We start from the raw sequence: 20,731 nt of genomic DNA on the forward strand, positions 1-20,731 counted from the left end.
CTCCCCAAATCAGTGAAATATGGCTACTTCTTTCTCTCTCCACCTATCATGAAAGATTTACTGTTCATTGAAATGCTTTCCTCCATGGAACTCAAGATATTCTTAATTTCCCAAATTAGATTTGGCCTTTTTATTTCCACTCACTTGAAGATTTAACGGTGATCACACAATAGAACAAAACAGTAGAGCTGCTCGTAGAAATGATTGGCGAGTCTGAGAATCTGACTCCACCTATCTTTCTTGGAGTTTGTGCTGAACTGAATTTGTAAAATAGAAATATTTTCTGGTTACTCTGATTTATACATTTTTTTAATTTATAGGGAGTCAGCCCACACAGCAGTCATGCTTCAGCTGAACTTTGGCAATCTTGTTTTAATCAGAGGAAAAAAAGGGTCCTAATTTTAACTAATTTATTTGATTTGATTTTATTTTATTGTATTTTATTTTATTTTATGTAGTAGTTGAAGTTTGTGAATGCTGCATGAAGAGGTACACGGAATGATTTGAAAATCCATTTTACAAGCCCAGAGTCTTATTCTATTTTATAATAATAATAATGATGGCATTTATTAAGCGCTTACTATGTGCAAAGCACTGTTCTAAGCACTGGGGAGGTTACAAGGTGATCAGGTTGTCCAGTGGTGGGCTCCCAGTCTTAATCCCCATTTTACAGATGAGGTAACTGAGGCCCAGAGAAGCTTACCCAAAATCACACAGCTGCCAATTGGCGGAGCCGGGATTTGAACCCATGACCTCGGACTCCAAAGGCCGTGTTCTTTTCCATTGAGCCACGCTGCTTCTCTAATTTAACTTAATTTAATCTATTTTAATAGGGTTCTAATCCTGGGCTTTTCTTTTATTCTCTCTTTGCTTTCTAATCATTCATTTTTTCTTAATCAAGTAAGCAGCTACTGAAATTTATCTTCCTTCCTACTTTCCCAGATTCTCCCTTTTTGCTTTCTATTTCCCATATCAATATCTTTTGATTTCTATTGTTCTCTCCCATTCCCTTCAGTCCTCTATGTCCAACTCATTCAGTTCCTCAGTCGTATGTATTGAGCACTTTCAGTGTTAGTTACAGTAGAGTAAGTAAACATCACTGCAGGCATTGAAATGTGAGAGAAGTAGGGGGAAGCATTAGGGTATAAAGATTTGAATTTAAGTGCTATGGAGGGGAGGGGAAGTAAGTGTCAATCAGTCATATTTATTGAGCTTTAACTAGGTGCAGAACACTGTACTAAGCACTTTTGGAGAGGACAAATCAAGAGAATTAGCAGATATGTGCTGCGGCCCTTAATGAGTATCCCTCTCTTACCTGCTGATATGGTCTCTATTTTTCCAATGTTCTTACCTGGATCTTACCTTGATCATTTCCAAATAATAAATTTAGATTCTAAAAACAGTAGTAAGTATATTTCTGCAGATAACAAAGCGGAATAAAACCCAATACTGTTCAGGGCTCAAATTGACTTAGAAGCCTGAATGTCTTGCCTTAGGTGTATCGTTTCACTGTATAATTCTGATTCAGGCTGTAATGTTATGATGATGATGATGATGATGATGGCATTTATTAAGTGCTTACTATGTGCAAAGCACTGTTCTAAGCACTGGGGAGGTTACAAAGTGATCAGGTTGTCCCACGGGGGGCTCACAGTCTTAATCCCCATTTTACAGATGAGGTAACTGAGGCCCAGAGAAGTTAAGTAACTTGCCCAAAGTCACACAGCTGACAATTGGCGGAGCCGGGATTTGAACCCATGACCTCTGACTCCAAAGCCCGGGCTCTTTCCACTGAGCCACGCTGCTTCTCTATGTTATGCTCCACAGTTCGAGAAAATTATACAATTAATTGGATTGTTTGAAAGCTTATCTTTTTGTGATTTTTTTTGTTTTAATGAGTCTACATTTTGTGGGATGATTTTGATGTATGGTTTAGAACTGACTGTTCATAAGCATCTTTCCATTACATGAGTGCTAATGACTTTAATTTCTGAGGCCAGCATGCCCTATAGTGTAGCTATAGGAGGAATGCTTTTCTATGGCTGTAGAATTAATATGGCCTTGAACCTTCATTGCATATTCTCCTTTTTCAAATGTTGGACATTTGGGAAGGGCAGGAAGGAGACCACCCACCTTAATTTTCCATTTCATTGCCTAAAAATCAGATCCAAGATATGCATTTTATTCATGTAAAAGAAGTCAGGTGAATTCCTTCTGACTTGGGAAAAGGTTTAATAAATGTGAGTCCAACTTTAAGTTGTCACTTTGAGCAATGGTCATTAAAGAACAGAAGACATTTCTATCTCCCTGTCAATTGAAGGCAAATTATTAAGACAGGAAAGGCTTCCTTCCATATGCTGTTGTATTGTACTCTCCAAAGTGCAGAGTATGGTGCTCTGCACATACAATTGATTGATATGTTCAGATCTACCTTTTGGAGAAGGGTGGGTTTCACAAAATTATGTTGGTTTGGTTAATATTGTTCCTAAATTCCCTGGACAAGAAGAATGTCACGGATGGAGGAAATACAGCTAATTTATGAAATAGAAATTCATGTTATAATAATTTGGAAAATAATGTGTATTTTACAACAACTTAGTGTAGAGTCGGGCTAAAATATAATGTCAATCAATCAATCAATCGTATTTATTGAGCGCTTACTATGTGCAGAGCACTGTACTAAGCGCTTGGGAAGTACAAATTGGCAATAATGTGTGACCATTTTAATTATTTTTCCCAAACTTTTTCTTAATTTTAATCATTTCTTTTAAAAGTCACTTCTTTAAAAAAAGTATTTGATTTTTATCTACAGTTTCTATTATAGTTGAGTCAGATCATTAGAGATCTGCATAATTAATTTTTAAAGAGAAGGAAATTTCCTTCAAAATGCATGCTTTAATTCCACCCCTTTGACATAGTAGATAGGTCAGCTTTCGCATGTTTGTAGATAGGACTTGATTGCTTGTGCACTGAAATTTTTATCTACAGCAGGATTGTCTCAAATACAAATTACAATATCAATGTGAAAATTGATAATTATTTTATACTTAATAGAAATTGAGTTTCCTAAAATGTACAATGTGCTGGATAAGAATGCATCCATTATTTTTACATCTTCAGATTGAGAGACATGACAATTGTGCCTATGACTACCTAGAAGTTCGAGATGGAACCAGTGAAAATAGCCCTTTAATTGGTCATTTTTGTGGTTATGATAAACCAGAAGATATCCGATCTACCTCTAATACTTTGTGGATGAAGTTTGTTTCTGATGGAACAGTTAACAAGGCTGGCTTTGCTGCCAACTTTTTTAAAGGTACATGTTAAAGTCTTTTGTAGGTCAGAGGGGTTTTTTTAATGTTAATTTGTCAGTAGGAGAGGGACATACAAAACCAAATTGGAAATGAAATTGGCCATCACCTTATAGATAGTTGATAAATGGCTTGAACCACAGGTTGGGAGAGAATCTGTTAGGAGATAGAGTCAAAAATTGACATCAGTAAATTCAGCGTCCACTGCCTTACCAGCTTTTCCATCCCCTCGTCTCCCTTCTTCAAAATGACCTAATTTTAAGGCAAAAATTAAGAACTGGCTAAATGCTGTTGGGTCAGAATGATATCAAACTCCATCTGAATCGGTAGTCTGTCTCTGACAGTGGCAGAAATGGTGCTTGCTCTCCTGTACATTCACCCACATGGCTGAAGTATCTTTTTAAGTGCCTTCAATAACCTACTATGAACCTGTTGGTCATTAATTTGATCCAAACCCAGTTGCATTGTGTGTTAATTGATGAAAGAGTCAAGGTAGTTTTGACTAGGGTTAGGATACAAGGTTTTAGGTATTAGGCTCAATAACCAGTTTGTTCTACGCAATCTGTGGGGGATAAAATGTCTGAAACCTTGTCTACTGCATAAACATTTCTTGCTATTTTTATGAAAAATTTTGGGATCTCCTGATGAGAAAGGATCATCAGAAATGATCGCTTTTACCAGTTAGAATTCACAACTTTGTTCCCTAACAAATCCATGCAATTTTCTCAAAAGTTAAGTGATTACATTTATTTATTTAACTCCTGACTCCTCTCAGGGTTCCTGAATGTATGTAGACATTTCACCAAGAAAGAGAATGGAATAAATAAGTGCTACTTCTGTTTTCTGGAACCCACAGTCCATTGTCAGCACTCTACACCCTAATTCAAAAATGGGTCATATTAAGTTTTAGAAAATGTACCTTATATTTTAATCTGTGTCTTTAGTAATACTGTATAGATTTCAGTAAAAATAGAGTAAACACCCTTCCACAAATAGAGAGCAATAGTGAATTCAGTAACGTTTTGTATTTGGTATTGATGCTTTGTGTTTCTTTTAATACAAGAAGGTTGAAAACCTGGTTTTGAGAGTTTTATTAATCCTTTTGTGAATATGAATCCAGGATAAGGTACAGGTTAGTGTGGTTGGAGATAAGTGCTTACAAGTGACCCTGCTGGGATTTCTAATCATTCTTTTAGTCCTATTGCCTGAATTACCGGATGGCATCTTCCAAGGGTTTATAAATTAGAGAAGTAGCTGTCAATCGTCACTGTTGGGGAAAGAAGGAGTAGGTTTTATTTTCTCAATTACATCTCTGAGTCATTTAAAAAGTGCTCAACTCTGATAATATGACATGCTTTTAGTCCAGAAAACATGGAGTATCCCCAGCTTGCTGAGGCAAAGACTGCATTCATTGAGAAATGAGGCAAAATATATCAATTAATTGCTGTATTGTTCTTTTCTTCTTAGAGGAAGATGAATGTGCTAAACTTGATAATGGAGGATGTGAGCAGAGATGTGTGAACACTCTTGGCAGTTACCATTGTGCTTGTGATCCCGGCTATGAACTTGGTCCTGATAAAAAGAGCTGTGACGGTAGGCTTTGAGCTACAGACTTGAAGATCAGTTTATTCACCACAATGTGCCCCGGCCTCTAGTATTTCATCACCTGAAATACTTCACGTTTCCATACCTTCAGTAAGAGAGTACTGACAGTAACAGATTCCTTTCCACCAGAGGTTAGTAAGGAGTAAGGTTCTATAAGACAATATTGAGTCTGATAGGTGTGGCTGTAAAGATAGCCATTTAGTAGTCAACCTCAAGGAAAGGAACTCAGGACGGCAAATACCCTAATTAAAAAAATATAAGTTGAGGAAGGAGGTTTTTTTTTTAAAGATGAGACAATAATATTTAGTCGATTGGAATGGAGAGTGGAAATAGTATGGCCCTGAGAGTTAGGATACCTGGATTCTAATTGTGGTTCTGTCATGACTTATGTGACCTTGAGCAAGTCACTTAACCCTTCTGAGCTTCAGTTTTCTCATAAAGGTGGTAAGATGTCAGCTCCCCCTAACCCTTAGAATGTGAGCCACATATGGAATAGAAACTGTCACTAATCTGATCATATGTATCTAGTCCAGGGCTAAATAAACTACTTTGACCTATAGGAAGCACTTAATAAATACTATGATAATAATAGTAAACATACTAATCTGTGGTGGTAGATTAAAGAGGAAAAAGAAAGGAGAGAAAGGAGAAAACTGGGGATATCTAACATATACAAATATAGGAACATGAAATATAATGTCTGAGGAAAAGATGAGAGCATCAGTGAGAGGGATGAAAAGGAGAGAATTTCAAACACCCTTAGCTAGTGGGATCAGAGAGATAAAAGAAAACCGTATTTAAAGTTAATTCATTTATTCATATTTAGTATGCTCTTACTGTGTGAAAAGCACTGTACTAAACACTTGGGAGAGTTCAATATAACGAGAAACAGATACATTCCCTGCCCACAATGAGTTTACAGTCTAGAGGGGGAGACAGGCATTCATATAAGTAAATAAATACATTACAGATATGTACATAAGTGCTATGGAGCTGGGAGAGGGGGATAAATAAAGGGAGCAAGTCAGGGCAGTGCAGAAGGGAATGGGAGAAGAGGAAAGGAGGGCTTAGTTAAAGAAGTCCTTAAAGTAGATGTGCCTTCAATGGGGCTTTGAAGTAGGTGGAGAGTTTATCTATCGGAGATGAGGAGAGAGGACATTTCAGGCTCAAGACGTATGTGGGAAAGAGGTCAGTGATGAGATAGATGAGATTGAGGTACAGTTTGAACGATAGTATTAGAGTCAAGTGAACGGGCTGTGTTGTATTAGGAGAGTAGCAAGGTGACGTAGGAGGAGGCAAGGTGATTGAGTGCTTTAAAGCCAATGGTGAGGAGTTTCTGTTTGATGCAGAGGTGAATGGGTAACCGCTGGAGTTTCTTGAGGAGTGGGGTGATATGGCCTGAATGTTTTGTAGAAAAATGATCTGCGCAGCAGAGTGAAATATGGGCTGGAGTGGGGATAAACAGGAGGCAGGGAGGTCAGCAGGGAGGCTGATACAGTATTCAAAGTAGGAAAAGATGAGCAGTTGCATTAATGTGGTAGCAGTTTTAATGGAGAGGAAAGGGCGGATTTTAGTTCTAATCTTGGTTCTGCCCCTTCAGACAATGGTATGTACTGAGTGCTTACTGTGTGCCGAGCACTGTACTAAATGCTTATGAAAATACAATGTAGCTGAGTTTGTAGGTGTAATCTCTGCCCAAAGGGTTCTTGCAGTATACAGATCAGTGGTGAAAGCTTCTTACTCCACCTAGGTCTTTCTGTGAGGAGGACAGACCCAGCAGGAGTCTTGAAAAACAGCCAGTCGATGTGGTGGCAAAGACTGCAGAAGTTACCAAAGTCAGCTGCCACCAGCGCAATCTTGTCACTTGCATTGTGGTGGCCGTGACCATAAGAGGGTTGTGTGCACAAATACAAACCTTTGTGAGGACTCTTCACAGTGTTCTGCTCCTCTGCCTGACTACTCTCTCACTACATTCCATGTTACAGAGAGATGAGAGAGCGCAAATGGCCCTAAGCAATCCACTTGCACTGTAATCAGTTCCTTAAGTATGGCTTTTAGGGATTCTGGGTAATAGGTAAATGCTTCCTTTTTATTCATTTCAGCTGCATGTGGAGGACTTCTGAGCAAGCTAAATGGAACCATAACTACCCCAGGTTGGCCCAAAGAATACCCACCCAATAAAAACTGTGTGTGGCAAGTGGTGGCCCCCACGCAGTACAGAATTTCAATGAAGTTTGAGTTTTTTGACTTAGAAGGCAATGAAGTAAGTAACCACTAAATGTGAATTCCCACTACGTAGGGGAACCTCCGTAGGAATGCTGGGAAAGTAGCAACTGTCTCATTACAGCATGGAGAGCTGGAAACCTCTTTTTTACTGACTGTTTCTGCTACGGTTTCTGTTTCTCGTTAACTCGGTTGAGATCTTAGACTGTTTCCAGGAGGTTGAAAATCACCTAGGGGCAATGGTGGTCGTGCTGTTCTTCATATCCTTTTCCTTTTTTTTTCCCCTCAGAAAGATGTGAATATATGGTTCACTTCCCTTATTTTTTTCAAAGCAAATTAAAGAAAACAATTTGATCGAGTCTTAAAAATGTCATCCCAGTGACTCTTTTTATTAGAGGAAACTTAAAAAAAAATCACTGAAAAAGGAATACCTATTAATTAAAGTTAGCAATTCAGATTTGAAAGAGTACTTTGTGGAAGAGATGGTGATGTTTTTGAATTTCAGCAATTCACACTTTTCTCCCCAAAAGCGGTCTTTTTCCCCTAAAGAAAGCTCACAAAGTTTTGCCTTGTGTCAGCATTGACCAACTGAAATTATTCATCTTAATAACTGCAGGGCTTTTAAGGGTAAAGGCTTTCGTCTTGGATTTCTGACTGAGCCTTTTCAGGAAAGACATAGTACTTCACTCTTACCCTAACTGACCACTTCTACACTTGACCCACAGTAAAAGATATATAGGATCATAGTTACAACCCAAGACAGTAAATGTTATATGACATTTTCTCTCACACAAACTACATTAAAAAAGACACTCTGTAAAATACCACTTTAGTCGATAGCTATCGATAAGAGGGATAGGGGTGCATTTTTTTAAATCTTAAGCCGGAATTTTGCTACATCTGTAAGTATCACTGAAATATTGAATAGTATATGAATGTGATATGCGGTAGTGAAGTTAACAATACTTCATTCATGAGAGGCATAAATATAGTTCAGGTGATCCAACTTTCCCCTCCAAAAAATATCCTAAGCTATGAGAACATGTTGGTAAAGAAATGACCACATAAAGGCTGACTCTTTTACTTCTTCAGATATAAATAGGATTTGAAATAGCCTTATTTCATGATACCTACTATGCCCATATAAAATGGAGCTGGAACTTTATTAGGGGCCAAGATATTTTGTTTAAAAGTTTGTTATGCCTATAAAACATGCAGGTTGGTTTGCTATGAACAAGAAATAATGGACTGAAAGAATAATCTCAGGGGTAGTTCTTTCAAAGCGGGCAGACGGGCTTTTTAAACCTCTTTTCCTACAAATTCTTAGGCTTTAAATGATGATGTTTCCATTTGGAAGATTATAATCTAGGTCTATTTTCCTAATTTGGTCATGATGTTCTGGTCTTGGCAAAAACCTGGCACAGAGAACTTCAGTCTGAGGCTAATTCTTCCTTATTTTTTTGTTGCAAGTTTTAAAAAAGTATGTGTACACCCTCCAGATTCAAAAGAAAGGTGACAGTAGTTCCTTCTCCTGGATGCCTCTTTTCTACTTTAACTTGGAAGTCACTGGGATTGTGACAGCAAGTATCTGTTGAATAATGCCATTATTTTAATTTTTTTAGTAATTATGGAGCAAATAGTAACAATTACTTTTTCCCTAATAACATTTTTGTTATTTATCACCTCATTAACATCACAACAGTTGGTAGTGTAGACTGGCCCAAACCTACGTTCAAATGTTATCTAGGGGTTAGTAAAAGCTTTCTTAATTACACATTGGCATATCTTCAATCATTCAATGTGTAAATTTCAAAATGTGCTTCATAGCAACTTTAACAAAGTGTGTGTTAGAGACATCAGAATATGACACAATACAAATGCAAGAGAAGCCTTTCCATATCCTTAGCCCCTACAATCAGAGAGAAATAGTGTCTTACTTGTTACACTCACATCCTTTGTTTTGGTTGAAATGCATAGGCTCTCCTGAATTGAAATTCAGTTCCTTGTTTGAAATGTAAAGAGTAAGCATTACTAACCATGTGAAGAGATCAGAATTAATGCCCAGAAAAAAATGAAACTCTGAAAGGGGTTTTCAGATGTTTATTTTTCAGAAGCTGTTTGAGGCAGATCAAAGGATTAATTTTAAGATCATTCATCTCAGTTTTGAACTCTTAAAGCAACATTGTTCCTTCTTTTACACCCAGCCTCAGTCCCTGCCCAAAAATCTAGAAATTATCTGTGATCATTCACTGAAATCCATGGATAATTCAAACGACTGATTTTAGCCATTTCTTTCAACTGTCTCCACCACTAAACTTATCAAAGGTTGAAAAAGAATACTGCAACCAAATTTACTTGGTTTAAATTTAGCCCCCTTCTTTTTCTCCTGCCAACATTGTAATATCAACATTGAGGTGGAAAATGTATTACGCAGAAGAAGAGATAAGGGAGAATGATAATCTAGCAACAAGATAATGAGCTCCTAGAGAAGTTAGGTTACTGGATTTTAATTAAGAAAGAATGGCAGAATTGCAAGGTCCCCAGAATTTGAAATGAGGTGGATATATCTGATTGGAAGGCCTTGTGGAAACAGCACGGGACTTGGAGGCGGGAGAGCTGGGTTTGAGTTCTGTCCCTACCCTTGGCCTGCTGGGTGACCTCAGGCAAGTCGCTTTACCTCTCTGGGCTTCCGTTTCCTCATCTGTAAAATTAGGGAAAAGCTTAATCTCGAACCCAGTGGAAACAAGGAATGGGTCCGATTCTGTAAACTTGTATCTATCCCAGTAGGTAGAGCACAGTCAGTACTTAATAAATACCATCATAATAAATTAATTACGCAGAGAACATAAATGTTTTTGAACCCTTCCCAGAATCCCTCCAATAGAATAACATTTTAAATACACACACACACACACACACACACACACACACACACACACACACACACACTCATGATTCAACCTCTGAACCGAGGCGTATTGGAGTAGAATGCAACACCCAGTTTGTCCTAATTAGAAGTAAGATGCCTTCCTTTGAAGAAGGGTCCCCAGAGTTTGTGATGAAAAGTGGTCAGAACTTTAGTTTTCAGCCTGATCCAAAGTACTCAACACTATATGCTGCACTGGTTTAACTCAGGAAGTAAATTTCTCCCGCACATAGCAGCATCACCATGGGCATCTATCTTTCAAAATAATTACTAACCAGACCATACTGAGCATCAGTGACCAGGGCCTAATGAAGGAACTTTCAAAGTCCCCATACTTTGAGGCACCTGAGATCCTGGGTAGGGAAATTGGTATCACCAATAAGATAAGAGGAAAAAATTCTCCGGAGAGTGCAGAGATCAAACACCTGTTCTGAGAGTCACTGACATGATTAAGAAACTGAGATGACTTTCCCTCTCCCTTCATTGCAGGTTTGCAAATATGATTACGTGGAAGTTCGCAGTGGCCTTTCTTCTGACTCCAAACTGCATGGTAAATTTTGTGGGACTGAAATGCCTGGAGTAATAACCTCCCAGTCCAACAATATGAGAATTGAATTCAAATCTGACAATACTGTCTCGAAAAAAGGCTTCAAGGCACATTTCTTTTCAGGTATAAATATTTTTCTCCTAGTGTCACCGGAAAATTTCTGGGATAGTACTGATGTGTAATTTTATTTTAGCCTCTGGTTTTAAGTGTCCAGGTTTTGGCTCTAGGTTCCTAAAATTGACTGTCTAGGCTGATAAATTAAAACTGTATTCTCCATATTAGAAGTCTTTTGTAAATGAAATTGGCCTATGTACATAGATGTGGTATAATATCTATTTTTTTTTCATTCATTTGATCGTATTTGTTGAGCACTTACTATGTGCAGAGCACTGTACCAAGTGCTTGGAAAGTACACTACGGCAACAGATAGAGACAATCCCTACCCAAAAATGGGCTCACAGTCTAGAAGGTATTCTTAGGTATTCATCTTTCAAAATCTGGCTATGAAGGGAAAACGTTCTCTCAATACTTTCAATTTAAAATGTATATTCAATTCTACTAACTACAAAATTATCATATGCACAAAGGAGGATACCCCGGATTTTTATTCTTATTAATATAATTATAAATAACCCATGTTAATTAATAATTACAATAATGGCATTTATGCCCTAACTACATCCTAAATGCTGGTCTATTTTCAATAAAAGTAGATTCAACACAGTTTCTACCCACAAGAGGTTCAAAGTCTAAGTAGAAGAGAGAAAAGATATTTTATCCCCAATTTACAGATGAGGAAACTCAGGCACAAAGAAGCTAAGTGATTTTCCCAGGATCCGAGAGCAGAGAGGCTGAGCCAGAATTAGAACCCAGTCTTCCGACTTCCATTCCCTTACTCTATCATTAAACCCCACTGCTTTTCCTAATTGTGGCTGTTTAAATTTTTCATTCATTACCTAGTCTTTATAGATCACTTCCACGAGATATGACATGTTCTAATCTTGGAGTTAAAGATCTTGTTCTTCAAATATATTCTGTTAAGATCCATACCCTGATCAATATTGAGCTTATATTAAAATGTAAATTTGATATTTTTTTCCTTCTCTGCTCTCTCCTGTACTTGTCCCTGCTAGATTTATTACACTATTGTTTTAATCCCTCTTAGTATTAAATGTTTTTTCATTCATTTCATTATTTAATGAACATATGTCATTTGTTATTATAGTTTGTGATCCTTTACATTGCCATATACTGGCAAACTTCTTGAGATAACTCTAAGGAGACTCCAATCCTGAGTTTTCCAACTTGCCCATGTCAAGAATTATATGGATATGTGGCTAAGACATAAGTAGATGTTTTAATATTTTGTCCCTATTTTTAAAATTACTTTCAACTAGTAGGCATTATGATGCAGCTAATTTCAGGATATCCTGACAACTTTAATCTTATTTTTTTAAAGTGTCATTATTTTATAGCTATCTGTGCTATGCATATTTAAGCATATGTTTTTACATTTACATTTATATCATGTTTAGCCCACTTTAAAACAAAGTGTGGATACATTACATAAAATCAAAGTTATTCAGCTTTGCGGAGAATAGGCTCCATGGCATTATTTTAGTTTTCTTTTCCACTAAAAAAATAAACATTTACTTGGCCTTGAATCTTCTAAAAAATAATCTAAACGATGTGATCTGCCTCTATATTTAAAAAATAGGTCTAATCCTTTTTTTAAAAAAAAAACAAACCCTGTTCATTGGTATTAATTTTCTTGAAAAAGAACATATGAAAAGCATATGAAAAAGAACATAAGAACAAAATACCATTTAATAAAATATGGATATAGCACTTAAGTGCAGATAAGGAGATATTTTTGCCTGTGAACTATTAAGTTGGGTACTTTTTCAGGAAACAATCTCCCTTTTCTGATATTTGCAGGTTTCTTTGATTAATAGTAACCATAAATTAACTTAGTGATATTAAAATGTAAGATTCCATGACATGTGGAGATGGATAGTTGGAGGAAGATAATATAGATAGGCAGGAAATACTAATACCAGACAGCATCACCAAATTATCCCTTAGTTGGATCGTATGTTGCTGTCTTCACGGAAACAGCTACAAATGTTCTCTTTCACTTTTATTATTAGATTACCTTTTTGGCACAACCTTAGATGTTCATCACTGGCTTAGAGTTTTCATTTGATTTTTAAACGAAGCATGAAAATGCTTTTGGCAATGACATTTGGTGTAGATTCAAAAATGAGAATAGTTCTGGTTGAGTAGTTGGTAAGTTTGTTTAGTGGGAGTTTTTCCAGAAATGCAAAGAGAAATTAAATCAGGTTTACAGCATCGATAATTCCACAGTGTGTCACTGTATGTCAGCAGCTGCACAATATTACTGACAGCAGTGTAACAAAAAAAGTCATTATTTTTGTGACCAACTGTGCCCGTCCGTAATCAGTTGGAAGTGCAAAAGGGTAAAGTATTTGCTTTCCTTATAAAGCTGTCCTTAAACTTAGAGGTTTCAATTCATAAAAACATGAATCAGTGAAAAAAGAAAAAGAGGTTGTTATATATAATTTCAGTTAATTTAAAATGAGGAAATAGATGAATTGAAACTTATGAAAAGCAGATGTCTTTGGAAGGAGGCCAAAGATAAAGCATCTCTTCATATCCAAAGGAAGATGGAAGTTTGTGAGGAAAGTAGCACTTTATAAGATGGAAGTATTTTGACATTTATCACAATGTGCAAGATGAATGATCCTCACATAGTAATAATTCCTCCTTCACCAGAGAGTTCCCTCATGAACAGTCTTGTGAACCAAGAATGAACCTAATCCTACATTTTCTAGAGGATGGTTTTCAATTCAGAAGGACCTAAAAATAGTCAGAGTAGCCCAGTTAACTTCAGGGATAAAAGTAATAAGTCTTTTGCATTTAATTTTGTGCTAAAGAAAGCAGTGTTACCTAGTGGATAGAGCAGGGGCCTGGGCGTCAGAAAGACCTTTGTTCTAATTACAGCTCTGCCATTTGTCTGCTGTTTGACCATGGGCAAGTCACTTAACTTCCCCGTACCTCAGTTACCTCATCTATAAAATGGGCTTTAAGACTATGAACCCCATATGGAACATGGACTATGTCCAATCTGACTAGGTTGTATGTACCACTCCGCTTAGTACAGTGCCTGGAACAAGTAAACATTTGAGAAATACACTAAAAAGACCATTAATTAATGCTCTAATTTATTTAGAAATATTTTAAGACACCTTTGTAAAGTGGGGGAGGAGGTGAGAGGAAGAGGGTCATTTTCCTAAGCCCCTGCCTTTCAAAGAGACAAAGATGTTGTAAGGACCATATCAAAATTTTCATGGGCAGATCTCAAATCATTTTCCTCGAATGGCCTCATTAAATGGAGGTCTGATTAATCACCAATAGCAACATGAACTTAAACCAATATTAATTAGTTGTCAACTTTGTTACTAGGTTTGGATTTTTAAAGAAATTATAATCATTGAAGGATCATTTAAAGGGAATATTGACCCTTCTCAATGGCATAAAGAAGTGAGTGTGTTAAAGGAGTTTCTAGGACTTTTTGGATGGGGGTGGGCAGTTACTGTTTATGGCGGGGTGACTTGTAAATTGTAAAACTTGAAAGTTTCTCTACTCTTGAGCAGGTTAGTGTTGGAATTCACACTCACCTCTGGTGCTGCCCTGATGTATTTTTTTCCACAGACAAGAAGGCTGCCTGCAAAGAGAAAATTTTTATTTTTGAATATTGCAAGAACTTGGCAGGCAGAATTGGTGTTATTCACAGACAGGTGGCGGCTGGGGGTTTTGTAGGTATGATTACCGATTACCTCAGATTGGTAAAAGCCCTTTTTTCCCCTAAAAACTTTGGGGAATATAAAAGCAAAGTGTCCATTCAAAACTGGGAGGCTGATTTCCAGTTCAGAGCAACAAATGGTTTGTGTCTATTAAGCAAAACATTTGTTCTATAACTAATGCACAGTTTTTTTTTCTTCTTTTCAAGTTGTTGAAATAGGAGTGGTAGAAATTTTGAGAGACTCAAAGTTATCTGTAATTTTTACAGTCAATTACAGTTATTCAGAGGGTTGGTTACTCAGGACTTGGCTTTTTCGTCCTTTTTCCTGCTTCTCAAAATTTCATTACTCATTTGTACCTCCATCAGTAGGTGGTGAGAAGAAGGGAGTAGGTGACAGCCTGTAATAGCTATTCTGATGTTTCTTAGCAGCTCTGGTGAAAGGTTTGGTTGGTAGGATAATGAGCTATAGGCTCAGATGCTGGTTGTCGATTATCGGAGAATTCCAGTTATCCATAGAGTCCCTCACCCCCATATCACCCTGGAAAATTAGGGTTTTCTGAATTTAATAGTAACATTTGCTTCTTTCCACATCACCTTTGCAGCAGACATCAGATCTTTTCTCTCCTGCCATACTAGTATTTCCTCCTACATACCTTGAGTTTTTTTAGACTTTTATATCAACTCAATCGCATGGTTTTTTAAGATAATTTAATTCTAAACTACTTGACTTCTACTTTCAGTCACCTTTACTGTTTAAGGTAAACAGCTGAAGCCGAAAGAGATGACAAAACTTTTACTGTTTGAAGGTATCTTGAATCAGATCATTAACTATCAATTCTTTGTGACTAACTTTTTCTCTAACGCATATGCTTGACAATTTCAACTTTAGTCAGAAGATCCCTTTAGTGTGTTTTGTCTTTTAAGACTTTGCCTAAAAGAGATTATGCAGCTACCTAGTTTTGAGAAGAATATGAAATCTTGGTTCAGCTTTGAAAGTAGATATTTTTTCCAGTGTATTAGAGACTTTTCAGCAGAATGTATTTTACTTAGCTTGCGAGGAGTTCAATGCTGATTTCTATGTTTGCACCATAGAAACGATTACTGAGGCATATGCTCTGTAGTACTTAGCAATATTCATATTTGAACCTTAAAGCCCCTATTCACAAGTCCAACAAGCTGCCAAACAAACCAGGCATAAAAGGATTTGAGATGTGAAGAAAGGGGAAATTCAAGTGTAACTAGCGTGCTTTTTCATTATTTAATGTTCTTCAAATCAAAATATAATTTATGTCATTTGAATTTAGGGAAGAGCTTGTTAGACAAGTATTTATGATTGATCTGCAGAGTTAATACAAAAAAGAGAAGCAGCACCTAATGGACAGAGCACAGGTTGGGGCATTGCAGGACCTGGGATTGAATTCTAGTTCTGCCATTGGTCTGTTTTGTAACCTTGGGCAAGTCACTTAACTTCCCTGTGCCTTAATTACCTCATCTGTAAAATGGAGATTAAGATTATGTGTGAACTCCTTGTGGGACATGTAGTGTACCCAACTTGATCAGCTTGTATTTACCCAGCACTTAGTACAGTGCCTGGGACATAATAAGCTCTTAACAAATATGTTTAAGAAACTGTGGATATAACACTTGAGTGCAGATTAGCCACAGCTGCAAGTCATTAGTGACAGACCCAGGAAAATAAGGTTCTCCACACCCAACTTTGAAATTACCAATGTGAGGATTTCAGAGCAGGCAAACAATTGCTTACCTTGTCTTCGGAGTCTCTCCTTGTTGTTTTCCAATCCCCCTCCATATGCACCCCCTACCTGTCGACTCCTTCCACCCCTCTTTCTCTAAGTCAGTTTCACATCTTCTGTGTGTATCATTCAATAATAGCTTATGGGCATCTTGAGCGTTGATTTTGTCGTAATTGTATCTGCTGATCAAAAAATCCTGGTGTGAGGAGATAACCCTCCCACTGTGCAAAATCCTGTCATTTATTTATGACTAGGACTCATTTCTGATGTCTTATAAGTCTGCCAACGAAACCTAGCATCTAGACTCCAAACCTTCTTCCCTCGGGTCATGCCTTCGTTCACGCCTTGACTCCTACCTAGACTGTGAACCCAGTGTGTCTGTTTACTGTTGTACTGTACTCTCCTAAGTGCTCAGGACAGTACTCTGCATATGTCTGAATAATTGATGAGGGCTATGTCCAATCTGCTTACATTTTATTTCCCCAGCACTTAGGACAGTGTGTCGCACATAGTAAGCACTTAACAAATATCATCATTATTATTATAAAAAGAAGGAGACAGCATAAGTTCATTAAACAATAATAATAATAATAATAATGGTATTTGTTAAATGCTTACTATGTACCAAGCACTGTTCTAAGCGATGGGGTAGATACAAGGTAATCAGGATAGCCCACGTGGTGCTCCCATTTTACATAGGAGGTAACTGAGCACAGAGAAGTTAAGTGGCTTTCCCAAGGTCACACAGCAGATATGTGGTGGAGCCATGATTAGAACCCATATCCTCTAACTCCCAAGCCTGTGCTCTTTCCACTAAGCCACACTACTTCTTGAAGTCGAGGTCTCATCTTTGTAGAATGGAGGTGATCCTGAATTGGCCAGCTCTATTTATCAGGCAGCAACTCCCCTTGCTATAGTCACCTCTGTTCCACTTCACTGTCCAACGGTAAACAAGCTTCAGCAGGACCTGAATTTACAATTCTTTGAGAAGTGTCTGGCACATAGTATGCACTTCACAAATACCATAATTATTATATATTTGCACCTGTAGCAGTTTCAGTCTGGCAGTGCCTATTGGAAATGGAAGTGCCAGAAGGGAGAGTACAAGATGCTCTAATTGATTGTTCATACTTGGGAAGGCCTGGCTTTCTCTTCCCTGCCAAATCTGCATGCTGAGTTAGTTTGAAATAACATTTTCTTTTATGTGTTTGCAAACTCAGTGGAGCCTAAGGCATAAAGAGGGTATTGACATTCAGTTCTGCATCAGTTTGACCACTGATATGACTATAATTTGTCTTTTTGATTGATCCATTTTCTGCACGTGGTAGTGACAGAGGGACGTGGAACTGTATACGTATGTGAGGAACTGTCTGCCAGTTTTGATGTAATGGACCCGCCCTGCCTGAAATGATAGCTGAATGACAGATAATGGTGCAGCTGATACCTCTTGCCTCTTGGAATGACTGTCTGCTAATCTAGTTTGGCTTTCTTCCCTGCAGTGAATTTGGTGGTTGCTCAATGCAGCTCATATTTCCCACCTCAGCATTTATGTAACTTCTAACATGCTAAAAGCTCTTTTCAGGGGTTACTTGTTAATAAATGGGACCACCAACTCCGTAGTAGATTTGTCTGAAACACATTTAATTGATTTCTTTGTGCAGTTTAACAATGCCTGTTCCTGCCTGGGAGTGTATTAAAATGTCCAGATTCATTAAATGCTAAGCACATTGCAAAACTGTTGAGAAAAAAAAAATCAATGACAGTAGTGGCTATTCTAAGTGATTTTTTTTTAAGAACACTTGCAAAGCTTGGATCCTTGTTTAGCCTGAATATTTGTAGCTGCTCTGGTTTGGAAGTGGATATGGGATATGAATGAGAGCATTTGACTGTTTCTGTGACTAGATTAAGTATTTCTCCCACTGAAAGTGCTCAAATGATGTTTGGGGTTTGTTTTTTTCCCCTAGAAAAACATTGAATGGTTTACTGTTTGAAATTTGTTGCATTTGTTAACCAAGTGATTATAATTTGGAAATTATTTCCCCCACCTAAGGTGCAACTATCAGTTGCCAAAGCAGTATGTTTGAGCTAGGGGAATAATTATGGAGCAAGGTTGCAGGCTGAACAATGAATGGGCACAACTAAGAGACAATGGAATTGTTCTTTTGAGAACAGCGAGGCCTATGCCTTAGTTTGCCCTCTTCTGGACTTAACCCACTAAATGAAATGCTTTTGTGTCCCTGTTGCATGTCACGAAAGAAGATGCCATTTACAAAACACTGTCGTATACCCTTCTTTCTTAGACAGGGACGAGTGTTCCAAGGATAACGGTGGATGCCAACATGAATGCATAAACACTGTGGGAAGCTATGTGTGCCAGTGCCGCAATGGGTTTGTGTTACACGAGAACAAGCATGACTGCAAAGAAGGTGCGTGCTGGGATATCTGCCCAGTAATAGAACTCTCCTTTTATGCAGTTAAAAGACTTTTACCTCCGTGATTACGTTTTACTTTCGTCCGTTGAGGTTTAAAGGTGGTAGTTCAAAACAGACAAAAGAAGGAGGTTTTCACATTAATTCATTCATTCAATTGTATTTATTGAGCGCTTACTTTGTGCAGAGCACTGTACTAAGGGCTTGGGAAGTACAAGTTGGTGACATATAGAGACGGTCCCTACCCAACAGCAGGCTCACAGTCTAGAAGGCAGGTGATATTTGGGAGGGGCTAAGGGGAAGATGTGCAAATACCAGGTTTGCGAAATAATTGGCTGAGAGAGGGAAAGAAATTGAAGTAAAGGGAAAGGTCAGAGTTGATGGATGTCATATATTTAAATATCAGGACTAACTGCCATAACACTGTGAGCCCACATTTAGACTGTGAGCCCACTGTTGGATAGGGACTGTCTCTATATGTTGCCAACTTGTACTTCTCAAGCGCTTAGTACAGTGCTCTGCACACAGTAAGCACTCAATAAATATGATTGATTATGATAACACTGCACCTCTAACCGTAAGGCAAAATATAGACATATCCTGGGGGCAGGAGAAAAAAGAGATTGGAATTAGCGCTCTCTATATACTTGGGAGTCATCTGGGTACTGTCCCTTCTTCTCCATCCAAACTTCTACCACTTTGATCCAGTCTCTTATAGTATCCTCCTCACTGACCTCCCTGCCTCCTTTCTCTCCCACCTCCAGTCTCTATATCACTCTGCTGCCTGGATTATTTTTCTAAAAAACATTCAGTCCTTGCATTCCCACTCCTCCATCCATCCATCCATCTTCACATCAAACAGAAACTCCCTACTCTTGGCCTTAAGGCACTCAATCAGCTCCCCTCCTCCTCCCTTAATTTGTTCATCTCTTATTGCAACGAAACGCACACACTTCAGTCCTCTAACACCAGCCTACTTCTTCCATCTCAACACCGATTCCTTACCCACGTCCTCCCTCTGGCTTGGAAATCTCTCCTGCCTCATATCTGTCAGACCACCTCTGACTTCAAAGCTGTACTAAATTCATACCACTTCCTCCTAGAGGCCTTCCCTGACTATCCTCATTTCCACTATTTGCCCTCACTTATGCATTGTTTATCTGCTTAAGGAATATCTGTTCCCCTTGATATTCACTCCACCCCTCTAGCACTTATGTACATATCTCTATACCTTCCCATCACCCCTATACTCTCTCATTTCCTCTATCTGGAATTTATTTTAATGTCTCTCTTTCTCGAGACTGTAAGGTCCTTTTGGGTTGGGATCATGTGTATCAACTATACTGCTCTGTATTCACTGTCCCAAGCACTTAGTACAGTGTTCTGCACATAGTCAGTGCCCAGTAAATACCATCGATTGATTTATTGAGTGATACATTGTATAGTATAAGGTGAGAGAATGGATGAGCTCCCAAAAAGAGTAATTTGTAAGGTAATTAGAGATGAGAACCCAGAATAGAAACTTGAGGTACATCACAGTTAAGGGGTAGAGGGCAGAGGATGAACCCCTGAAAGAGACTGAGAAGGATCAGCCGAAAAGGTAAGAGGAGAATGAGAAAGACAAATGGAAAAAAAGAAGGTTAAATTAGTGTTTCCAGGAAAAGAGAGTATTCCGCAGTATCAAATGCAGCTGAGAGATCGAGGAAAAATAAAATAGGATAAAATGTACAGTTCTGGAAAGCAATACACAGACACATTGTTAAAATATAAATTGTATGGTTATAATTTTGACTATCAACAGCTCCACTTTACCTATGGAAATTATTCTAACAGGCTAGGTCTCTAGTTCACATTTCATCTTTTCAAAATTATCCTGTCCAGTTTCCAAAGAGATTACCTGGTATGCATATGTGAAATTAGATGCCCAGAAAGTTATTGCATTGTTGAGCCTAGCATGGGAGAAAGAAAACCTATTTTTGCTCATTCCAGCATTCCTGAGAATGAGTGGAATAACCTCAGGGAGAGACGGTTCTATATATCACCAGCCATTGTTTACTTCTAGACCGTGCTGTTAATTTTGATGTTTCAATTGGATTGTTGGCCTGTGTTT

General features: G+C 37.9%; 1 protein-coding gene across 1 annotated transcript in view; it reads left to right on the top strand.

Annotated features, from left to right (window-relative positions):
- The window catches only part of TLL1 (tolloid like 1), a 193,138-nt gene that overhangs the window by 146,419 nt on the left and 25,988 nt on the right, over positions 1-20,731 (top strand). Inside the window, exons 13-17 of the mRNA XM_038755294.1 lie at positions 3,121-3,316; positions 4,779-4,904; positions 7,019-7,179; positions 10,555-10,735; positions 18,493-18,618. Coding sequence (XP_038611222.1) covers positions 3,121-3,316; positions 4,779-4,904; positions 7,019-7,179; positions 10,555-10,735; positions 18,493-18,618 — 790 coding nt within the window. The remainder of the gene's footprint in view (positions 1-3,120; positions 3,317-4,778; positions 4,905-7,018; positions 7,180-10,554; positions 10,736-18,492; positions 18,619-20,731) is intronic.

This window comes from Tachyglossus aculeatus, chromosome 12 (assembly GCF_015852505.1).
Source record: "Tachyglossus aculeatus isolate mTacAcu1 chromosome 12, mTacAcu1.pri, whole genome shotgun sequence".
NCBI lineage: Eukaryota > Metazoa > Chordata > Mammalia > Monotremata > Tachyglossidae > Tachyglossus > Tachyglossus aculeatus.